Source organism: Watersipora subatra, chromosome 9 (assembly GCF_963576615.1).
Source record: "Watersipora subatra chromosome 9, tzWatSuba1.1, whole genome shotgun sequence".
NCBI classification, from domain to species: domain Eukaryota; kingdom Metazoa; phylum Bryozoa; class Gymnolaemata; order Cheilostomatida; family Watersiporidae; genus Watersipora; species Watersipora subatra.
The window spans coordinates 10475317-10497739 of NC_088716.1; the positions used below are offsets into that span (position 1 = coordinate 10475317).

General features: G+C 34.1%; 2 protein-coding genes across 2 annotated transcripts in view; both read right to left on the reverse strand.

The window, feature by feature from the left end:
* The window catches only part of LOC137404002 (alanine--glyoxylate aminotransferase-like), a 39553-nt gene extending 28735 nt beyond the window's left edge, over window positions 1-10818 (reverse strand). The window contains exons 1-3 of the mRNA XM_068090158.1: window positions 10730-10818; window positions 8611-8782; window positions 5575-5653 (exon numbers count right to left, since the gene is read on the reverse strand). Coding sequence (XP_067946259.1) covers window positions 5575-5653; window positions 8611-8782; window positions 10730-10791 — 313 coding nt within the window. The 5' untranslated portion in view covers window positions 10792-10818. The remainder of the gene's footprint in view (window positions 1-5574; window positions 5654-8610; window positions 8783-10729) is intronic.
* A 3152-nt stretch (window positions 10819-13970) lies between these two features.
* Window positions 13971-22423, reverse strand: part of LOC137403551 (alanine--glyoxylate aminotransferase-like) — a 37535-nt gene continuing 29082 nt past the window's right edge. The window contains exons 7-10 of the mRNA XM_068089503.1: window positions 16195-16378; window positions 15244-15409; window positions 14651-14733; window positions 13971-14394 (exon numbers count right to left, since the gene is read on the reverse strand). Of these exons, the coding sequence (XP_067945604.1) occupies window positions 14208-14394; window positions 14651-14733; window positions 15244-15409; window positions 16195-16378 (620 nt within the window). The 3' untranslated portion in view covers window positions 13971-14207. The remainder of the gene's footprint in view (window positions 14395-14650; window positions 14734-15243; window positions 15410-16194; window positions 16379-22423) is intronic.

Genomic DNA, 22423 nt, shown 5'->3' on the forward strand with positions numbered 1-22423 from the left:
TTTTCATTCTCTTAGAAAGTGGAGAATTATCCATGATAACTTAATTATCTTCTTTTTCGTGGTTTAAACAATCCTCCGAGCAATGGTTCAACTAATCCTGGGAGTATAGCACCCACGATCGGACCTAGTAAAGCCGATAAAAACCCTCCTTTTTGCAAAAGTTGTTTCTTTTCCAAATTCGATGTTCTAGGACTAATCAGTCGAGCGATGTTCGTACTTTGTCGACTCAAAGCTTTATACTGAGCATCAGTTAGTCGTTCTTTTCTTTTAATGAGTAATTTCACACAATCAATAATTGCTAAAATTAAATCCGTTTTAGCATTTTTAATAATCGATTGTTGAGAAGAAATAGAATCTCCAACTAGAGATAATAAAGTTAGTAAATTTCGTTGAATTCTTTTTGTTTCAGCCATATCTATGTGATAATCTTAGTGATGTTATAGTAATCAGTCAGAGGAAGATACAGAAGCAGTATGGTGATTATTTAAAGAGAACTTGGAATATATACTTGTTTTATTTAATTATGGAATACCAATCAAAATCGTTTGCTTAATTAGGCTTATAAATAATCATAGGCGTAGAGTCAACAGGAGGGAAATTTCCCATAATTCTCATTGTATCATCGGTTTCTTGTCGGAGGTCCAGTCTCATGAAGGAATATGGTGAAGATGTTGCATCTCGGTAGGATTCCTGAAAATATTTAACTTGTCCAGGAAAAACTTGTTTTCCTAAAAATGTGATTGATGTAGAATCCCTGGGGTTTTTTCCTATAAAAAAATAGTGACTATTCAACGAAATTGTTCTAAGTTTACCAAAGAATAAGTTTTGTGTAATAGTAAAAATACTAATATTTAGATGGTGACTTTCTCGAGTATACAAATTGTTAGCCATCTTGATATTTGATGATAATTCCTCCATTAGATCATCAATGATCATCCATCTATTTTCTCCATCTTTGGGAAAAGTACTCGGATCTTTCAATCCTTCATGAAATTCCACTCCTTTCATATCCTCAAAAGCTTCCTGCCATATTCCATAGCAATATATAATTTCGATTGGAGAAGGGGTAGATATTAATTGAGATTGTTCAATCAACCGTTTAACGAGTTGAGTTTTTCCTGATCCTGTTGGTCCTGTTATCATAGATGTGAAAGGAGAATGTAACCTCACATCAATTGATTGTAGTCCGTCTTTCTCCATGTTTTGATAATTACTAACATTGAAGTTTTCATTTCAACTAATTATAATGATGAGGAGATGTTTCAAAAATCACACTTTCATTATTCATAAGATTTTGAAAAAATACTTCTACATAGTTCACAGTAGCCTTCATCTTTTCTCCTGTAATCCGAATAAAAAAATATTCAATCAAAGATGAAGCTACAGTTATTGCAAGTAATATTAAAACCACTCCAAAAAATTGAAGCAAACTTTGTCGAAGCGGTTTTGATGTAGATTTAGTGATGTTATCAAAATGTTTATGTAATAATACAGCCTCTTCAACTAATCCATCTGTATTATCTTTTTCTTCTTCACAAGATTTGTAAACTTTAGAATTATCCTTATGAATAGTTTCCATAATTTTATATATTTTTATATTCCTTCTAGTTGAACTTCTCAATGATATATAATGTTCATATATAAAACTCTTAACTTATAAATAGTGAATGGACAGTTAATCGATTCCACGAATAGACACGCCCGAACTCGTCCAACATCAGCGTTTTCTTCATTATTCGGATTATATAATCTTAAGGCTATTGGTACAAATGGGATATTAGTTATATTTTCCTTAAGATTTTCAGATGATGGAAGAGTTGTGATTCCACTTGCTAGAATGATGGTAGTGAGTGTAGTTGTGGTGGTAGTAGGAATTGTACTAGCGAGTGTAGTTGTGGTGGTGGTAGGAATTCTGGATGTGTGTGTAGTTCTGATGGTGGATCGAGTAGTGGAAGTATTAATTGGAGCTGTAAATCTACCATTATTTTCTTCGAATTGTGGATGATGACAAACAAACTTAATAGGCAATGCTCTCCATCCACAAAACCTTGAACGAGCTGAGTTGCCTACACAATATCTCGCTAACCGTGAAGATGGATTAGCCCATTGAACAAGTCGTTCAGTAATTCCCAACCTTTGAATAATTTCATAACTAGCTATACCATAAGTACAATCCGAGGGGTTATGTTCTAATTGAATTATATTTCGTAAAAATTCACCGTTAACCGAAAAAAATCCAAAACTAATAAATAGTATTGGAGAAATTTGAATTATATCATCTAGTTTTCTATAAAGACTCTTCATGTCTTCTCAAAAGAAATTTTTCATAATGAATAAATCATTCGACTTTCTCCTTTCTTATTACTCATCTTTAAAGAGTTTTATAACGAAGGGAGATTTAACCGATTCCACGAATAGACACGCCCGAACTCGTCCAACATCAGCGTTCATTCAACCGAAACGACATAACACCGTTCACCCCACCGGTCGCCAACCCAACCCCAACCATTCGACAATCGATCGCTCAACTCGTCGACACCCGAACCCCAAACCCATCGCATCGAAACCCGAAACCATCGCCCTCTTCACGTCATCCTTCCCACAATTCCTCTCGACCAGCACCGCATCCTTCCCACAATTCCTCTCAAACTTTATAACCTTAGCTCCCAACACTCACACACCTACCCCCCCCCCCAAACTTTTCATCTGACAACACCATTCTCCGAGGTTCTCGGGCTAAAATGTACCCAAAATCCAACTTTAAGTGCAAATGTGTGTAGATCTGCTCCTACTATACTACTTCCTGCTCTGGCTTATATAGCGATATGACTCCGCCCACTATTCAACTTATGTCACAAAAGAATTGCACCAGGTTATATAAAGGCGTGGTCACACGAGCACCGAACCGAATTGAATGACGCAAAACGATGTCGTTCTTGGCTGTAAAAAGTTCGGCCGAAGACATTTCTGGCCAAAACGAACCATTTCGGTCCTGCTCGAAATTTTGTGGCCAAACCCTTGCTCTTATTGGCTGGTTAAAATTCTAGAATTCTAGCGAGCACGCGTCACATTTCTCCTTACGTGCGTGTGAGTAAAGTTAAAAAAGAAATGGGACGATACTTTTATTTTGCTAAATAAACAACACGAAGCAATTTACGACAAGGTTCACCGGACTTGTGATTGTGTTGCATAAATGTAGGATGTTGCACTTCAGTTTTGCATAAATGTAAGGTAATGGTTGTGATTTTCTTTTGTGTAGAATATAAGTAATGTGTCATATTCATCCTGATGAAGTATCGTTGACTGATTTATTTATGTAAAACCACAGTGCTATGATAAAGACTGTTTTTGTTTGTTATGTACTCAGCATAGAAAAACATTCAAATGTTAATAAAAAAATATAATTATGTTGATGGGAAGGGTTGGCAAAATCTTTGTATCGAGTGATTTATTTTGAGCAGCTGAACGATTTTCTGAAAAATCTGCTGTGTAATTATAATTTATAATTGTTCCTCAAAGTTTTTTGTGTACAATAGAAATATTTAACTCAAATACATAAAAACTACTAATGAAACCGTGTCCTGCTTCTATACATATGGTATCTAGGAAGCGAAGTGACTTTGGATGCTGTGTGACATGTGCCACGAACCAAACCAGCCTCCGAACCGAACCTACGTCGGTTCGGTGCTCGTGTGACCGCGCCTTTAGAGTACACACGTATGATAAATATGAGATTACATAATACAAGGGAAGTTCGGGCAAGTCTATACAGTCAGGCAAGTTCTACCACTAATATGAATGTAATAAGTATAAACAATCGATATGTACAAATCTCCGTCCTTTACAGTATTTACTACTTAAAACACATCGCTGAAAGCAGCATGTATAGGATAACTCTATAGTTATAGATAACTCTATGTATATAGATGATACTGTATTATACAGGCTACTTTATGTTTCATTTTTGAATCTTCCATAGAATAGTTGCTATTTGCAAAGCATCAGTGAAAACAGCATGTAGAAGATAGCTTTATAGTTATGGAAAACTATTTATGCAGATAATTCTTCATTTTACGGGTAACTTTATATTTCATTCGTGAATCTTCTACAGAATAGTTACTATTTGCAACCCATCAGTAAAAACAGCTTGTAGAAGATAATTCTATAGTTATGGATAACTCTATGTTTATGGATATGCATATAGGGCCAAACCAATGCTTATCGCATACCTCATTCCATGATACGTATTTTTCTGATATTTTGCGATGAGCACCTAGAGTATGCATAGGAGACCTGAAAGTGTCCTACACTTAACAGCTTTTGTGGCTAATAAACGCACTATAAAGCTTGTAATATTTCTCCCTTTTCTTAACAACATGAACGTATAGTGAATGTGTTGCTAACAAATATTGGTGCCTTAGGATTCATGCAACAAGAGGTTACGAATGCAACCTTGACATCTTGCTGGAATACCAATTCACAAAACTAATTATGATTATTGTCATTTGTGTATTCAACAATTAGATGTATTAGCGATTGATATCTGTTTCTATATGGAAATTAGTAAATCCAACTTTCTATAGTGTGTGTCTATTACTGTACACAAATACTCAATACAGAAATTTCTCACTTTCGTCCCATTTTATCCAAAATTCTCACACATGTGCTCAGTGCCTTCCAGCAGGTCACTAAAAATGTTTGGTTTCAAAAACACCATCTGGTTCCTGAGAATCGGCTTATTAAACACCCGCTCGCTGACTATTTTATTGAAAATAAAAGAAATCCTAGGCATCACCAGGTTTACTGATAGTGCTTGTTTTATATTTGTTAGCCTTTTAAGCTTTTATTACATAATAAAATATATATTTATATATATTATTATATTATATATATTATATATTATACTATATATATAATATATATTATATTATTATATATATTATATAATAAAATTATATCTTTTATTTCCCACCAAATACTTAAGACTACTAGAGATAGGAATAATCCTATACCCATAATTATATATTTGGAAATCATGTTGATGCAAGGAACGTACATGTGTAGTGTATTTTATCTTCCCATGTATTATGTCACAAACCGAACTGCAGCTTTGAAATTGAAAAAGTTAAAACCTTTTAATTAGTATTTTGATGAAAGGCATTTATAGAGTTGAAGAAAAACAGTATTTGTGAGTATATATATATATATAATATATATATAATATTATTATATATATTATTATATTATATATATAATATATATAATATATATATAATATATATAATATATATATATATATATTCAAGAAATGATTCTTGCATTACGATTTGTATTAAATATCGCTAAAACTCTGTTATTTCTCCAGAAACCTATGAATGAATTAAAATCCTCCATATTTCATTGTGAACAAGAAGGTGCAGATAGTTTTGCTATTCAAATCAACCATTTTAAGCAGAGTAAAGATAGACTTGGTGAATCAGAGTACAGTATACCAATCATCAGCTAAAGAGGAGTTCAAGCTTGATGACTTTACAAATCTTCAGATCAATATTGGACAGGCTCTGAGCAACTCACCAGCTGCTGTGGCAGCGAGTGTCATCTTGTTCTGAGTTTGGAACAAATACTGTATCCCTGCCTTGCACTCATCCATTATCTGTGGAGAGACAGAGAGGCAGGAGTTGAACAATTTCCATGACCATATACAATTAGCAAAGTTGCAAATAGAGCTTCGGTTATTTCAATACATATCGATATGCACGATGGTTGGTATTTCTTTGTGTCGAAAACTGATAAAGGAAAAATTATAGTTTAGGGTCATGCTACCAGATATAAACAGTTATGATACGACTTTAAATTAAGGCTTTAATGCAAAGCAGCTAAATGCGTTATTAGATATTTGCTGCTTAAAATATTCAAATCGTATCTCTAATCTGTCTGACCATTCCTTACATTCCTACTTCCCCAAAAAATCATTACACCTTATGCCAGATACCAACACCTTGCCAATTTACATTATAGAGCAGTGTTGTGCAAAAAAAAATTTTCAGTATACATTATTTACTTTTCTGTCTGATGGTCTAATTTGCTTTAAACGACATTTACTAGTGTAAATAATGTTAATACCTACCCTAGGACACTTATATTTCACTAGTATTTAGTTTCGTGAGTAGCTCACAGAGTAAAATTTCACAGCAACTTAATTTCGCAGCTCTGATGAGCGTGAAAATATAGTGATGTGAAAATAAATGCAGTGGAACAAACATAATTAAATTCCTCAGGTTCAGTTCACCGATAAAAACAAATTTCAATTTGCGACTAGTTTGTAATTGTGAACCGCAGGTAGAATGGTATGGGCAAGGTCGATAATGCAATTTGATCGCTTGCTGCCATTTTTTTCTTCGACTATCAACAAGCCCGTTTTCACTGGGGCGGCTGGCCGGCTGAGCCGCCCCAACTTTTTGGGAATTTTTTACGGTGAGTACAGTCCAACTCGGATAACTCGCCTTTGGATAAAATGTAACATTTCATCTCAAACACAAGGTTAACTCGAACGGATTTGTTTGGTCAGTTCCAACGCAATGACAAATTGCTTCAGATAACTCGACCTCAACATCATTTATTCGAAAAGTTATTTGCCCAATGGCCATGGACACGGTTTTTATCGCTGTAGAATATCACTTCATTCCAAGCCATAGAGACAAACATCAACGTCTAGTAGTTCTTAGGCATCATTATTATCATCATCAGAGGCAAAATATTTTTGTTAACGACTTTTATAAAGGTTTGCAAAAGATTAAGTTTTATTAAACACCCGCTTGGCCATGTCCCATCGAAAGCGTAAAAGCCTCCGAATGAACTTAAAATAAAATCCGCAAAATTGATCTTTGTTAAAACGCTCAAAAGAAAAAGATGTCTTTTTTCTGAGCGTTTGAACTGTGGTCAAGTTTTGCCTATTTTAATTTAAAAACGTCTCGTCAGTCACATCACCTAAAACAAAACAAATCTCAAAAAATTACAAGTTATTGAAAAGGTGTCAGTGGTGAATCCAAACCTTTCCAGAGCCATGCTGCTTGTGTAGTACTGTGAGTGTCAGTGTGTCTTATTTTTTTCAACACACGGTGCTCACTGCATTGATTGATGTCCCCAACATACGATAACGCTACTAATGCGTGTGCATTGAAATCAAATTCCTATCATTATAAATTATTCTTAATGGGAAAATAATCATAATTAATTGTAAAGTAATAACGTAATAAATTTTGACAGTCAAATTATTTTGTTGGTTTATATTTTAACGATGCTATAGTGGTCGTTAAAAACTTTAAAATAAATGTCGTTATAAAATTCAATTCTACAGTATCAATGAACAAAGCTATTTAGTTTCGCTTTTTTGCTCATTTGTTATGAAAGTTTAGTTTCGCACATGAAATTTTCGCGAGAGTATAACACCGTGAAAATGCGAAAGTTAGATGAGGCGAATACATAAGTGTCCTATGGTATCTATATATAGTTGCTGGTTTTAGGAGAGATATTATTGACAATCTCATGCTGGTACATAGAGAACCTGTAACATAGTAATCATGTATGTAAATTCATATTAGTTTAGGGTTGTTAATGTGTAATTTTATTGTAAACATCAGATAAAAAAACACTCAGTTTTTGCATCAGTGATAAAAACTATGGCAGGATGATTGAATTAAAATGCAGCGTATACACTGCAGAACAGACTCAAGGAGAAATACAATGAAGATTAATACTGTTCATTGACTAGAGGTATATCTTCCTAAATTTTGTCAATAGAATACACACCATATACTAATTTCACAAAAAATTAGAAACACAATGCAATTCCTAAATTTTTTTATGACAGCTTCACAGACTCATGAGCTTGAGATAATAATGGTTTTAAAATGTTGTTGGAGTTGTTATAAACTAATTGACAATTCATAAAATTAAGTTTTATAAAATCACAGATGGAAATCTTTCGTAAAAATTTTTCCCCTTGAGCAGTGCGACAAGTCATAGGCGGGTAATATACATGTAGCTCATGCAGAAGAGACAGTGTTCGTCTCTACCTTAAAAATTGACAGCATAAAAATCATTGCAATAAAAGCCCACACTATATGCATTAAACCATGGTTAAATAGGGAAACTTCTAAAATGGATGGTCCAATGATAGGCATTTTGACTTTGCCACACCCAAGCTCATTTTTGAAAAAGTATTGGCTTGTTTCAGTCGAATTCAGCATTTACTTTTAACTATTTTTTTCTTTTAAACTACATTCCGACTAACACCACTTGCATCTTAAACCCATTAGACACAAATGGCCACTTATCTGTAATCTTAAAACTAAGAATATTCTGGAACCGTCTTCTTCCAAAATTCATCACAATGACCCGATGCATACAACTATTTTGCCTTGTAAACATACATGTAGGTCGCTACTACATGAAGATATCAATAATAACTTCCTATTGATTAGTACAGTATTCTTAGTTTAGAACAGAAAGCATAAAAGCACCAGGATTTATGAAGCACAAATGTTCATATCTTAACATCAACAACCACCAGCTGCTATATATTGATGGTGGAGTGAGTGAGCTTCCTACCTGCAAAAACTCACTATGTAGGGGTCCGAGCAAGGGTAGACTTCCAGCAGCAAGAACCCTGGGAGAAGAGTTTGATGGACCCGGACTCATGAGTACCTTGTGCGGCACCGTGATAGGCCTAAGAAGGACTTCTGGAGCAGCTGAGACCGACTGGTAATGCATCCTGGAGCAACTGCAGTACAGGTACACAAAAAACTGATCAAGAAATAATTTCTTTTTGGGTTATTTACTTTTGTAAAAGTAACTAACCAAGACTAACAGGCCAACAATATTAAGAGTATGCGTCACTGATACTTATAACTATTATCACTAACAACAGTTGACACAAATAAATACTAAGAGTAATAACTACTAATGCATATAGTTACTAAAACTAATCACTATTGATACTAAAGACCACTGACAATTACAAACCTCATCGATAGTTACTAAAAATAAAGACTGCAACGATTATAAATTGCTAACACAAAAAATTAGTAACTAACAACTAATAATTACTAACAATAATGACTGTTGAAACTAGTAACTACTAACAACAATAACTATTGAAACTAGTAACTACTAACAACAATGACTATTGAAACTAGTAACTACTAACAACAATGACTATTGAAACTAGTAACTACTAACAATAATGACTATTGAAACTAGTAACTACTAACAACAATGACTATTGAAACTAGTAACTACTAACAACAATGACTATTGAAACTAGTAACTACTAACAATAATGACTATTGAAACTAGTAACTACTAACAATAATTACTATTGAAACTAGTAACTACTAACAACAATGACTATTGAAACTAGTAACTACTAACAACAATGACTATTGAAACTAGGAACTACTAACAACAATGACTATTGAAACTAGTAACTACTAACAACAATGACTATTGAAACTAGGAACTACTAAGCTTGATAAATATTACTACAAAACTACTAAAAATATTACTACAGAAACCAAAGTAGCTTGTTATTTCTGCCAATGATAACCTTTAGTTCTTTGAACTTGTTTAATTAAAAGTTTGTAAACACAAGATGTTGTCAAATCGTAACTCAAATTACTTTCTCAAGTTTAGTTGTATCAAGTGCATATACCCTAATGTCATTAGATCATTGATCAAAAACTTTCGGTGCTCAACCATCATGCCCCTTTACTAAATGTCATTCAGTAATAGCTGAGAAGTCTTTGAAGTTATTTGATAATTTTGCACTAATTTTTGTAACTTCTTGAACATAGCAAGACAATATTATTAGATCAGCAAATTTATTCCTGATACACTAATATGGCACGAGGAATAAAAAAGTTGCAGTTAGTTTCACTGTGTGACGTATTCTAGTAACAGCCCTGGGCCCATGTTGTGGCAGAACTTTAGAGAACCCAACAGTGTAATAATTTGCAAAAAGCATCACATATATCGTTAATATTAATGCAAATAGTATAAAGACTATCACCATCTTAAGCTTTATTCTTAAAAAGAACCCTAAAAGCAGCCAACTAGTTTGGGGTTAGAAAGATAGCTGCAAATTTTTGATATGGTTTTTGAAATTCAATGTAGTTTCTCTCTCTTTTAACGTGTAGCATAAGTAATTGCCATTCTTTGCAAGCTATCACAACCAAATTTTACAGAAATATGGAATCGATCTAAAAAATAAAGCATAATTGCTGTAAGCTAGAGATTAGTAACAACAGGCTTAAAATGCAAATTTTTTGCCCACTGAGCAGAAATCGTGTACAGCATATGCCTACAATCAGCACAGTTGCCATAATGCCATTCCTGTAAGATAAAAGGTCCTGATGCCAAAAGCACTTACCGTTCTTTTCTAATCTGAAATTTAAAGAACATACTTTTTAAAATAGCATGCTTCACTGAAAGTGTTTTGTCATGGTATTATAGCCAACCATAATTAGCTATTAATGCAACAGTTTGACTAAGCTTACAGCTTTTAAGCTAAAGTTTTTGGTAGCTGAAATAAGTTATAAGAGCTAATTAGTTTTTTTTTATCGCAGTTTGACAGCGAGTTATTTCGTCGTAAGGTAGCTGAGAGAGCATAGGTAAGTAAACTAATGATAGCTTTTTATGAAACCATTCACTGTCTTTGGTGACCACTTACCTTATTGTGCGCAAGCCAAAACATATTTTTGTTCTACTACTTTGTAGCGTTCTCATAAACATACCAGCTAACTTTTGATTTCGTGTAAGAATAACATTTTAAAGTTGCACAGCAACCTTATGAGCGCGGCATAATTGATGAGTAAAACACATACCCTTGTCAATGGGTGTATATGTAAGCGATTCAACTGGTAAAGCGATTATACATTTGTCTCATTGGTGGTGTCATTCGAGAGTGAAGTTTTATTTATATATGCTGACCTCTCAAGCCTGATTAGCGCAGAACATGTGTAAAACAAGCGTTTCATATTTTCGTTCTTGACAAACTTGATAGCCAGCGCCCGAGATGTGCATAAAGTAAAATTGTCACAGCTACATTTTCTTCAATCACATTTTCGGTTCAAGCACAAACCTCGTCAGTCGGTAGGCGCTCGTTTGGGCCTCGGCAAATAGTTGGGCGCGTAGCTAATGACCTCTCTGATACTTAGAGTTTATTTTGTTGAAGTTAAAAATCTCAAGACATACTTGGGATTTTCCCTATGGTTGGAGTTCCTATTATTAGACCAATCAGAAGCGGCGTTCTCGACGCGATACGGCGGAACTGAATATCTAAAGAGCTAAGATAAACAGCAACCCGAGACAACTTTTGCAAAATCATGAATCGATAAAAAGACGAGTTACTGACGGCAAGATAATAGGTAGTAAGACTGTCAATTTTCTAGTAACATAATTTTTTCTGTTTGGTACACACCAGGATTTTATGACTGCAAGTCAACGTTACTCCTATCCTTTTGTGACATTTGTTGTGCCATTCTCAGCGATCGTCTAAAAGTGGTACACGTATTACTTGCATTTGAGAGGTGTCTTGTTAATTGATTGTTATAAATGATTGGTAATTCGAATTATGCCTTTTGAGTTATTGAAAAAATCAAGTCCTCAAACATCATAGATACCTGTTTAGCTCAACTCTCATGCATAAAAAGACAAAAAATTAGTGAATGACTTGTTTATTTAAAGGTTGGTTTAGCGCATATGGTTCTTGGTGCATTTTTTTTCGTTTTATTGTCTGCATTGTACTAGATTTCTGTTTCTTTTTGTTAGCAGGTATCACTTAAGACTCATTGATTCAGGACTATACTACATTGATGAATTGTAATTGTTAATGATACCTCTGGTAAATACGCTTTTCTGTATATTTTCACACTTTATTAGGCCTATAAAGTCTTTAGGACTATCATTTACTATGGCTAGTCTATATGACTGTTGCTTCAGCATTAAAAGGCACGTTGCACTTGCAAGCATTGGCATACTGTGCTGGAATAACTGTTTTAAAACTGCACGATTTAGTCCACAGCCATCACGATAGATTAGTATACTGCATGCGTATTATGAACTGTGGGTTAATAAACATGGCATGTCGTGCATGGTAGGAAAGCTAAATAACCGAAAGCATTCACCTTGCTTCTATGTTATTCTCTATAAGGGCAGGTATTCACCTTGCTTCTATGTTATTCTCTATAGGGGCAGGTATTCACCTGCGCTCCTGTCGATTTAATTACATCAACACTTAACTAGTAGGTTACTGCAAAACTTGAGTAAGCTGATATTATGTGATGTCTAGAATTGGCTGCTTGTTATTAAAAACATTGCAAAGTAGCAGAGCAAAAGTGATTTGCCTGAGCACAGTTGGGTTAATGATTACCGAAGATACTCAAATTTGTTACAAGGACCTAACATGAACGTACTTTGCCTTACTCTTTCAGATACCTTATGACGACAGGGCAAGTTTTTAAACTGGTGCCCAAGATCTAAATAGCTTAAAGCTGAATAGTTGAAGCTTTATCCAAAGACTTATGGTACATACAAATGCTGAATAAAAAGATTTATTTGTTAAATGAAATAGGAAATGCTAAAAAATGTAAGCATAAAGGATAGGTAAAATACTTAACATCTACAACAGTGTAATTTAAGGTAAAATAACATTTGTTGATTTGCTGGAGTGCATATGCAAAAACTGAATGAAAAGTGAAAAATTGAAATTTAATGTAGTAGTTAGCAGATTACACTTGTTAATAAAGAATCAATAGAAAGATGAGAAATAGAAAAGGGTGATGTACAGTGTAAATAGTTTGTATGTACGCAATAGAGGCTCGAAGGGAGATTCATCGTTTAACCGCAGAATTAGAATGTTCTGTTCCATTCGGTGGCATCAGAATGTTAACCAGTCGTTAAGAGAGAACAACTTGTAGAAAAAGCATCTAGTAATAGCTAATTTAGTAATATTTATAGCCATATAAAAGTGATGCCATAATTGCTTGTCTTTCTTCCTGGTTACAAAGTATAAAGCGCCCCCGAGTTACGAATACCTGTTATAGTTTATTCATCTCACAATGTGGAACATGGTGATTCTTCATCCCTACCATACAACATTTTTCTACGCCATACAATATCAACAAAAATTTTCAAAAAATTGAAATTTGACAGTCTTTGTGCTGACTGAGTATGCCAAAATATCGAATATGCTGATATGCTATTTGCCAAAATCCTTCTCACAACGCGTGAAATAAATAATATGCTCTTTCTCTCATTTCACAGCTTTCCATTATAACTTGTAGTGAAAACGAAACCGGAAACAAGTGATAAAATTTTAGCCGATGAAAAAGTTGAAGCTTAGTTTATTGTATTTAGTAAGCTAAATTCTTTGAAGCTAATTTCAACGTTTGTCCTATACGCCTCCCTCAAAAGTAAGGGCTCCACACGATACGCACTGCAGGTAGTACATCGTAATGTTACATATGTTACTGCAGATAGTAACCACTGAATACACTAAAGTTACTGTAGGTAACTATAGTTATTAAGGTTAACATACTATTATGTTGCTAATTTATAATATGCACAAAACGTATATCATATTTTAATTTTTTTACTGGGGGGTGTTTGTATTACATAATTACTATGGGTTTTTATACCCCTCTATACTACAGTTTCGTCTTACGATGTCGACACTGGAATGAATTAAAATTGTATGGCGATGATGCACTGTAATTGCAAGTATTCGACAAGTGAGCTATATGACTTCAAGGAGGAATAAAGATACTTTTATATAATGTAATATACATTAATAATATTATTACATTCTATTGAGGTAGTAATTTAATCAAAAGTTGGTCTTTGATCAACTTTGATTACATCAGTTACAAACACCAATTTCATGTATGAATGAAGGTATAAATATTTTCATGAAAATGCTTGACATTTTTTATTAAAAATCATCTATATTCAATATACTTGTAAAATTGATTTCGAACAGAATTTTTACACAAGTAATAATTTTATCTAATGTAAATAGATGCATTCAAAAGCAGAGTAAAGTATAGACCAACTACACTCAGCATTTCTCTACCTTATTAATAAAACAAAATGGCAACAATAAAAATCAAATTTATTACTAATTTATCTGCTTCGAGCGTTTCAATTTGTCAGAAACAAGAGTTTGTTGGGTGTTTGCTAGAACGGCTGGGAGAGTAGCCTTGTAGTTTAAGAGACTCTTGGAAAACTTGAAGGAATTTATCTACATTCTGAAAAGTAGCGTTGTAGCCCATGAGTCCTACCCTCCATATCTTGCCTGCGGTTGGACCGAGACCTCCGCTCACTTCCAATCGATACCTGCTCAATAGACACATAGAACATTTTGCTCAATCAAACATTTCCCTTTATAACCTATCATTTGTTTTAGTTAATGTGGGTCAGACTTGAAAACGAGCTTGCAAAAAATTTAATAAATTTTTTTAATTATAAATATTTTCCTAAGGTTTGCGATTGTTTTTGATGTTTGAGGTGATCTGACTGCTAGAATGCTTCAAGATTGATAAAACTTGATCTCGATTGACAAAACTTAAAATGACTGATGAATACTACTTACTTTTTCACGAGATGTGCAGAAACGGCTTTCCAATCTACTCCGGGAGGTACAACAATTGCTAGTACCGTTGGTAGCCTGTGCTCCTGAAACACATAAATTAAGATTAGAAAGTAACTTCATATTAACCCACCATACTGACACAGCTTGCTATAATCTTTACTATAGTGAAAGCCGCATCCATCAACCGTCTCAAGTCATACTAAGAGCATTCGGATAAAGATCGTTTGACACAAGAAACAAACTCAGATGTTCCTTTTCACAACCAAGCAGGTTATCAACTGGACCACTCGATCATCTTGCTTCATGATAGAATAACCATGCATATGGTCATTAAACATGACCATCCTTTATGGTGCAAGGTACCGCCAGAGTTTTAATCTATAATAAAATGGACAACAGGCTTTATGTTGTGGAGAATTATAAGCCAATCTTTGCTCAGCATCCTCTAAATATGTCTACCGCAAACTATTTCACAACTTTAGCAGAGTTTCAAAAATCCACAAGGATAAAACAAGCAGCAAAGAGCAGTTTCACAGAGAGCGAAGGTAAAATTTCATGTTGGCTACTGAAGAATACGAAAATTAAATGATTACAGGTTCAGGGATGAACAACTCCAAGCCTAGACGTCGTACTCCATTTCTAAGACGCTCTGCACAATCTGCATGTCGCTTCCAAGAGTTGACAAGACCTTCCTCTGCTAAGACAGCCAGACTTTCTCTTAAGGAGTACATGGCTGCTATTGCTGCGGTGTGATGGTAGCTGAAACAGTTATTTCAACCAAGGCTACCAGAATCTAGAAAAGCTAATAATATCAGTTATATGTCAGATATCTTGTGAGATAACTTAAATTTTATAGAATAAAATGTAATAGTCTATTAAATACTAGTTCCAATTTTGTCTCCGCAAGAAAAGATTTAGATAGTTGGTCAGTTTGAGAAAAAAGGGCTCCTGTACATGTTTGAACAGTAATAAATTGTAGGCTATATTGTTTTTAACTTGAAGCCTCAGTTTCACGCATTTTTCAAACCTTCAAATGACCCACAGCTACATTAAAGCCCTCATTTGCAAGCTCCTATTCCATAAAACTTAGCCTAATAAATGGTAATGAGGGAAATTATAAAAAACTTGAATCGAATGCGTAACCTCAGCTAAAGGCTAACACTTTAAAAGTGAAGGTATAAAATCTACTCAATATGAATGGATGATGAGGTATATTGTAACAAAGTTTCTGTTTCTTGGTGGTTACACAAGTGCTGTAGCAATATTTGACTCAATGAGATCTATCACCCGAGGCCGGGGGACAATTTTTTGTTGGCTGTGCCGCATACTGAATACTGGCATACTGGATGCTCTCTGGCTTAGGTTATACATGTATATTAAAACAGTTGCGATAAATGCAGCCAATTCAGCAAGAACTCAGGTCTAATGATTTTTTGGTTGATCATCATAGTTTTGTGTAATTTTATAGCTTGGTTATAAGGAACTCTACTAAACAGACTCAAAAAACCTCATTGAGTTCTTGGAGTGCCAGAGCTGTGACTAACCGTCTTACGGGTGCTCCGTCACACCCCCAATAGTTGGCCAGTGCTTCTAGATCAAAATAGTATGAGACAGGCTTAGACTTTCTGTTAAGGAACCGCTGATAGGCTCGGTCGCTGAAGGAGATTGGAGAGGGAACTGGAGTGGAACTCAGACACTTTTGGCTGCCCGTGTATAGCACATCAATTCCTGAGAAGTGAGAACAAGTTATTATAACTACTCAGTACCCTTCTTCATAGTTGCCTCACCAACAGTGCCAAGAAACCTCAAGTCATTTCTACAGAAGCTAAGGATCTGCAGGTACTTGACACAATTTCAGACTAACATTAGAGGTTTGCATGTCAGAGATTGTTCAGGACTATTTGTGTTCACCAAAGATACTCTTTGTCATTTCAGCTTTTGGTCTGAATAAATCACAGGAGGATCCATTTGATTACTTCGAGCAGTTAGCAGTTGAGCTGTGCACAAGTGTTTCTGAGAGCTCCTGAGGATTAAGCATTTGCCAGCAAAGAGCTTATATTTCTATATACGCAACACACAATACACATACTCGACCGCTGATATATACCCTATCAAGGCGTTCACAGAATACAGTATTTACCAACTGCAGAACACAAGAGAAAGAATTCAAGCACAGGACTGCAATAGGGGGGCGTAATTGGTGTTAACTGTGAAACCCCCTAAAATTGGTAAGTCTTCCATTACATTTCTGTTCAATATGGGACCAAAACGTGGAGAATCTGCTTCACACTCTGGAGACCATATCACTCTTGCTTCTATTGATTTAAAACTAACTCAGCTGATATCGGATGTCGCCAAAATACACAAACGTTTGGACATAATTGAGAACAAGCAAGCTGAATATGAATTGTCGCTAGAAAATTTTCAAGAAGAGATCAACAATGTCAAATCTAAAGTTAGTGAACTCGAATCAGCTAAAACAAAAATGCAACAATCAACCACACATAATAATTTGCTAATGCGTGTTGAAGCTAACGAACATCTCAACATAGCTAAAGCCATAGAGCTGAACGGAATTCCATTTAAAAGTGGCAAGAACTTGGAAGGTTTTTCAAAACTTTTGAAGGTAGCAAAACTTGATGACATCAACCCTACACAAGATATTGACAATATTTATAGGATTAGACAGACTCCCAGAATTCTTGTTAAATTCATTCAGACAACTAAACGAGACAATTTTTTTCAATTATACAGAAAAAATATTATTGATACTTCACTCTTAGGATTTCAAGAGAAAAACAGAATCTACATCAACGAAGTTTTAAGTAGAGAACAAAACGAACTATTCTGGAAAGCTCGAAAATTTAAAACAAACAAAAACTTCCGCTTTATTTGGATTTTCAATCAAAGAATTTACCTACGTAAAACTCCTGAATCAGATGCTGTTCAGATAAGAACCCAAAGTGACTTGGGTGATTTGGAAGCTTCACAGTAATCATGATTTGTTTCTATTACTGATGCTTATATGTATTTATGGCAGAGTTTTGTGTAGACTGTGTACCACAATCTGTATTTTCTTTCAACCAGCTTCGGTTACCCACTAATAGTTTTCATGTCTTGAACTTTAATTGTCAGAGTTTAAAGAATAAATTTACCGACTTTGAATATTTTCTTTCAACAATTAACACTAGTTTTGATGTGATATGTGTTACTGAAACTTGGTTCTACGAGAATGAAGCTTCAAATTTTACATTGCAGAATTACTTTTTTCTCAGGTACGCAGCGACACTCCAGGGGCGGTGGTGCTGGGGCTTATGTGCGGTGTGGCATGGCTGTTGAGACGGTGGATATCACAATGAGAGGGGCAGACGTACACGCTTTTAGACTGGTTGGGGGCGCTTCAGTTCATTTCCTTACAGTAATTATAATTTATCATAGGCCTAGTTCCGACCTTGATTTATTTCTAAATGACATTGACCAGTTTCTTGCAACTACCTCAGAGTCTAAGTACCTCATTTTAGGTGATATCAATATTGATTATCTAGATAAAAAAGCAAGTGAAAACTATAAAAACATAATTTCCTTATATAATTTTGAAAACACTATTACAATTCCAACAAGACTATCAAAGCAAAAGCATTCCTGTTTAGATCATATTTTAACAAACACAATGGAAAACAACATATTTTCAGGAACTATTAAATGTGATTTAAGTGATAATCTACCTACTTTTTACATAAGTACAAAAAACTCTAATTTTAACAATCAAATCAGTAACTTTTCAACCACAAATAAACAATATATTTATTACGATAAATTAGCACAATATATAACAAATACAAATTGAGATAATATTTTCATTTCTGAATGTCTCAGCACAAATTACACTCTTTTTATTAAAACACTTCAAAATCTGATAGCAAAATGCACTCTTGAGAGGTCTGGGTCCTTCGGGAACAAGAGATTCAAATATACCAAACCTTGGCTGACCAATGCTTTGCTGAATAAAATTAAAAAGAAATACAATATTTACCGCTAGTTATCTAAGTCTCATCTTAATACAAAATTAAAATTTAAATACAACAAATTCAAGAATCAACTGTCAACCAAATTGAAGAATGCAAAATTTTCTTATTTCAAGGACAGTTTTAACAATCGCTCCAATGCTTCAGAAACTTGGAAAGTAATTAACACACAAATATTGAACAAATCAACATCAAAAGTTTGCAGAGTGCCAACCCAACTTGAAGCTATTTCCAACGCTTCCAATTTAATATGTTCAGATATAGAAATAGCTAATGAACTAAATACATATTTTACTAACGTTGGACCCTCACTAGCAAAAAAGCTTCCAACTGAAATTTTGAGCTACAGACTACCCTATTACAATCCAAGCTTTGAATTACATCCAGTAACCAGACAAGAGATTACAGACACAATAAATTCTTTAAGCGAAAAGAATGGCTTAGATGGTATTACAAGCAAAGTTATTAAACGCAATGCTAATTCTTTAAGCTGTATACTCTCCCGCATCATAAACGAAAGCATAACTACACAAATTATTCCAGATGGTATGAAAATTGCAAAAATTAACCCTCTGTATAAAAAAGGAAACATAAATAAATGTGAAAATTATAGGCCTATCTCAGTTCTTCCGATATTTAACAAAATAACAGAAAAACTTATAAATTTCCAAATCATGGACTATCTTGAACGCAATAACATTCTGTACTCTAATCAATTTGGTTTTAGAAAAGGTATTGGAACAAGAGATGCAATTATTTCTTTTACAAACAAAACATTCCAAGCTTTTAACAAGGGAAATTGTGTTCTTGGTATATTTATAGATTTCAGCAAAGCATTTGATACCATTGACCATGATATATTGTTATTAAAATTGAAGTCTATTGGTTTCAAACTAACAGCTATTAAATGGATAGAAAACTACTTAAAAGATCGGAGTCAAAGAACAAAAATAAATACTACCCTTTCAACACCACAATCAATAAAATGTGGTGTTCCTCAAGGATCTGTATTGGGTTCAACTTTGTTTCTAATATATATTAATGACTTAGCATGTCAATTAAAAGTACTTTCACCAATATTGTATGCAGATGATACTAATCTTTTTTTTTAATCCAAAGACCTTCACAAGCAAATGCATTTGATAAATAAAGACCTAGAAAGCCTTCAGAGTTGGTGCAACCAAAATAAACTAACAATTAATTTCAACAAAACTTGCTACATTTTATTAAAAAACCCACAGAACTTGTACTACTTTATTGAACAATCCCTACTAATTAAGGTCATGCAATAAATAAATCTGACAATATAAAATTTTTGGGAGTACTTATTGGCCCTCAGCTGAATTGGAGAAATCATATATCCAAACTGTTAAAAGACTTTAGACCTTATGCTGGGTTGTTTTTTCGATTGTCTCAGTACCTCTCTAAGGATGTTTTGCTAATTCTGTACAGTTCCTTCATCAATTCCAAACTCTCGTATTGTGTTGAGGCATGGGGAAATGCTCCAGACTGCTACTTAAACAAAATTAAAGTTTTTCAAAACCGTTTACTCAGAATAATTAACAAGAAAGCTTATGATTTTTCTGCTAATCCGCTATTCAACCTAAATAGAATTTTAACTATCAAAAAGTTATACAAATACAAAGTACTGATAAAAGCACACAACACATTTTACGAAACAAACAATAACAGGACGATAACACATTTAGCTACTCGTCAAACACACATAAACCTAAAAATACCATTGTTTAAATCAAAAGCTGGTCAATGTTGTTTGGATTATCAAGAGTCATTGCTATGGAATCTACTACCGGTTACACTGCGTAAAATTGTAAATGCTAATTCTTTCAAAAATGAACTGAAGCACTACCTCAGACAACCAGATGACTAAACCAACTAGACATACATCTGCTGACTCTACTTTCAGGTTCCGCGCCTTGATTAGCCTTGCTATTGCGCACAGGGACCTCATCATTACCTTCCCTGGAGTGACTTTTTTTTATTTTTTTATTTCTCTTGTCTTTTTATACTGTTAGAAACACTCTTCATATTATTTTTTGTGGCTATATTATAGATGAAAATAAACAAACAAACAAAATTGGAGAAGAACGTTGGAGAAGCAGATAGCAAGCTAATAGGGAAATGAATGAAGTGACATTCCTGTAAGTAGGTATTAATTTATATTTTAAAGTATATGTTTTTCAGGAGTTGTCACACTAAAATGCAGACATTTTCAGCAACTAAAGGATGAGATGAAGCTATATAGCAAAGAAACCAACTGCAAATATGCTTACAATCAAGTAGTACTCTCTCAGAAAATTAAATTTTTCCTTGCAGCTTTCAAGTAAATCTAACTTTTCAGCAAATAAATCACCAGTAGGGAACAAAAAAGCCACAATGTATTTGTTAATACTGTTAAATATAATATATTATATTATTTAGCAAAACTAGAAGGTCAGTTGTGTCTGACTGACCCTATTTGGACATAACTATTATTTTCAGATTTTGTTTCAGTCATTTGTCCCTGAAACGATATCATTGCAAAGAAAGCTGTGTGACTAACCCTTCAGCTAGCTAATACAGTAGATTCTACAGTTCTGCTGCGTGACCAGCCTTTCAGCTACCTACTGTAATAAACTGCTAAATAACAACACTGGAATGAAGGGATTCAGGTGGTAGGAGGGTTAGGAGCAAAGCTTCTACTGCGGGTCAAAAACACACAAAAACTATGAAGAACAGCCACAATCCACTTTCCAGTTTTTGGTTCCTTTGATGTTATGCAGCCAGAGACCAACTGTGGTGATTTTCAACCATATAGCCTGTGAGCCTGTGGAGAGGTTTGAAAGTTACTTATACAGTTAAACTCACACTTACAACACCTCAATTAGATAATGATACAAAATCAAAGTTGGTTGTTAGATTTCATTGAGCTCTTTGAAGCCCGAAATAATTTGGGGTTGTTTTTGTACCTGATTCGACGCTTCAGAAAACTCGGCTGCATATTTTAATTTTGTCTTTCTCAATTTCAAGATAAGTTAAGATTATGAAGTTTTTGTCCCTGTGTGTGATAAGTTTGAGTATAATTCACAAGCTTCAAGTTAATTAGACTGGTATCGCCAAAACACTGAGGGCATTTCAATCAGCAAGTCAGCATTTCATGCTGACCAAAAAATAAAAATGGATAAAAATTGTTGTTGACCTGACGGTAGTTTTTAATCACACACTGACTATAATTAATTATAATAACACAACTGATAAAACTTCTTAGTAATAAAATCTCAAAAAATAGGCTAAACTAAAAAGCTTCTCTTCAACAAAACAAGTTTTTTACTAAAACTAGTTCATAAAAAAATACACCCTCTAACAGACTCGGTGTAAATAATCAATTACGTTTCTGCAATTACCTTTAAAAGATCAATTTTAGGAAAAAGCGGGAAAAATTATTGACTACCTACCTCTAATTTCTGTTTTTTTCATTGAATTCTACAAGATTAGAGCTACAAAATGATATCCAGTTAAAAGAGAATTGTGGAGCTTTAAGTGTTTTCACAGTCAGTGAAAATTTGTTAATATGATTTAGGAGCAGTGGACCTGCTTTTATGTACACCACTAGGCAGACTTGAAAACTTCACTAATTGAAGGCTGTCAGCAAAAGGCTGTCAGCTTTTTCTTTTGGAAAAGCAGGCCTGTATTCACTGGTTGCAAGTTGGGGCGGCTAATGTTAGGCGACTAGTTATGAACACCTAGG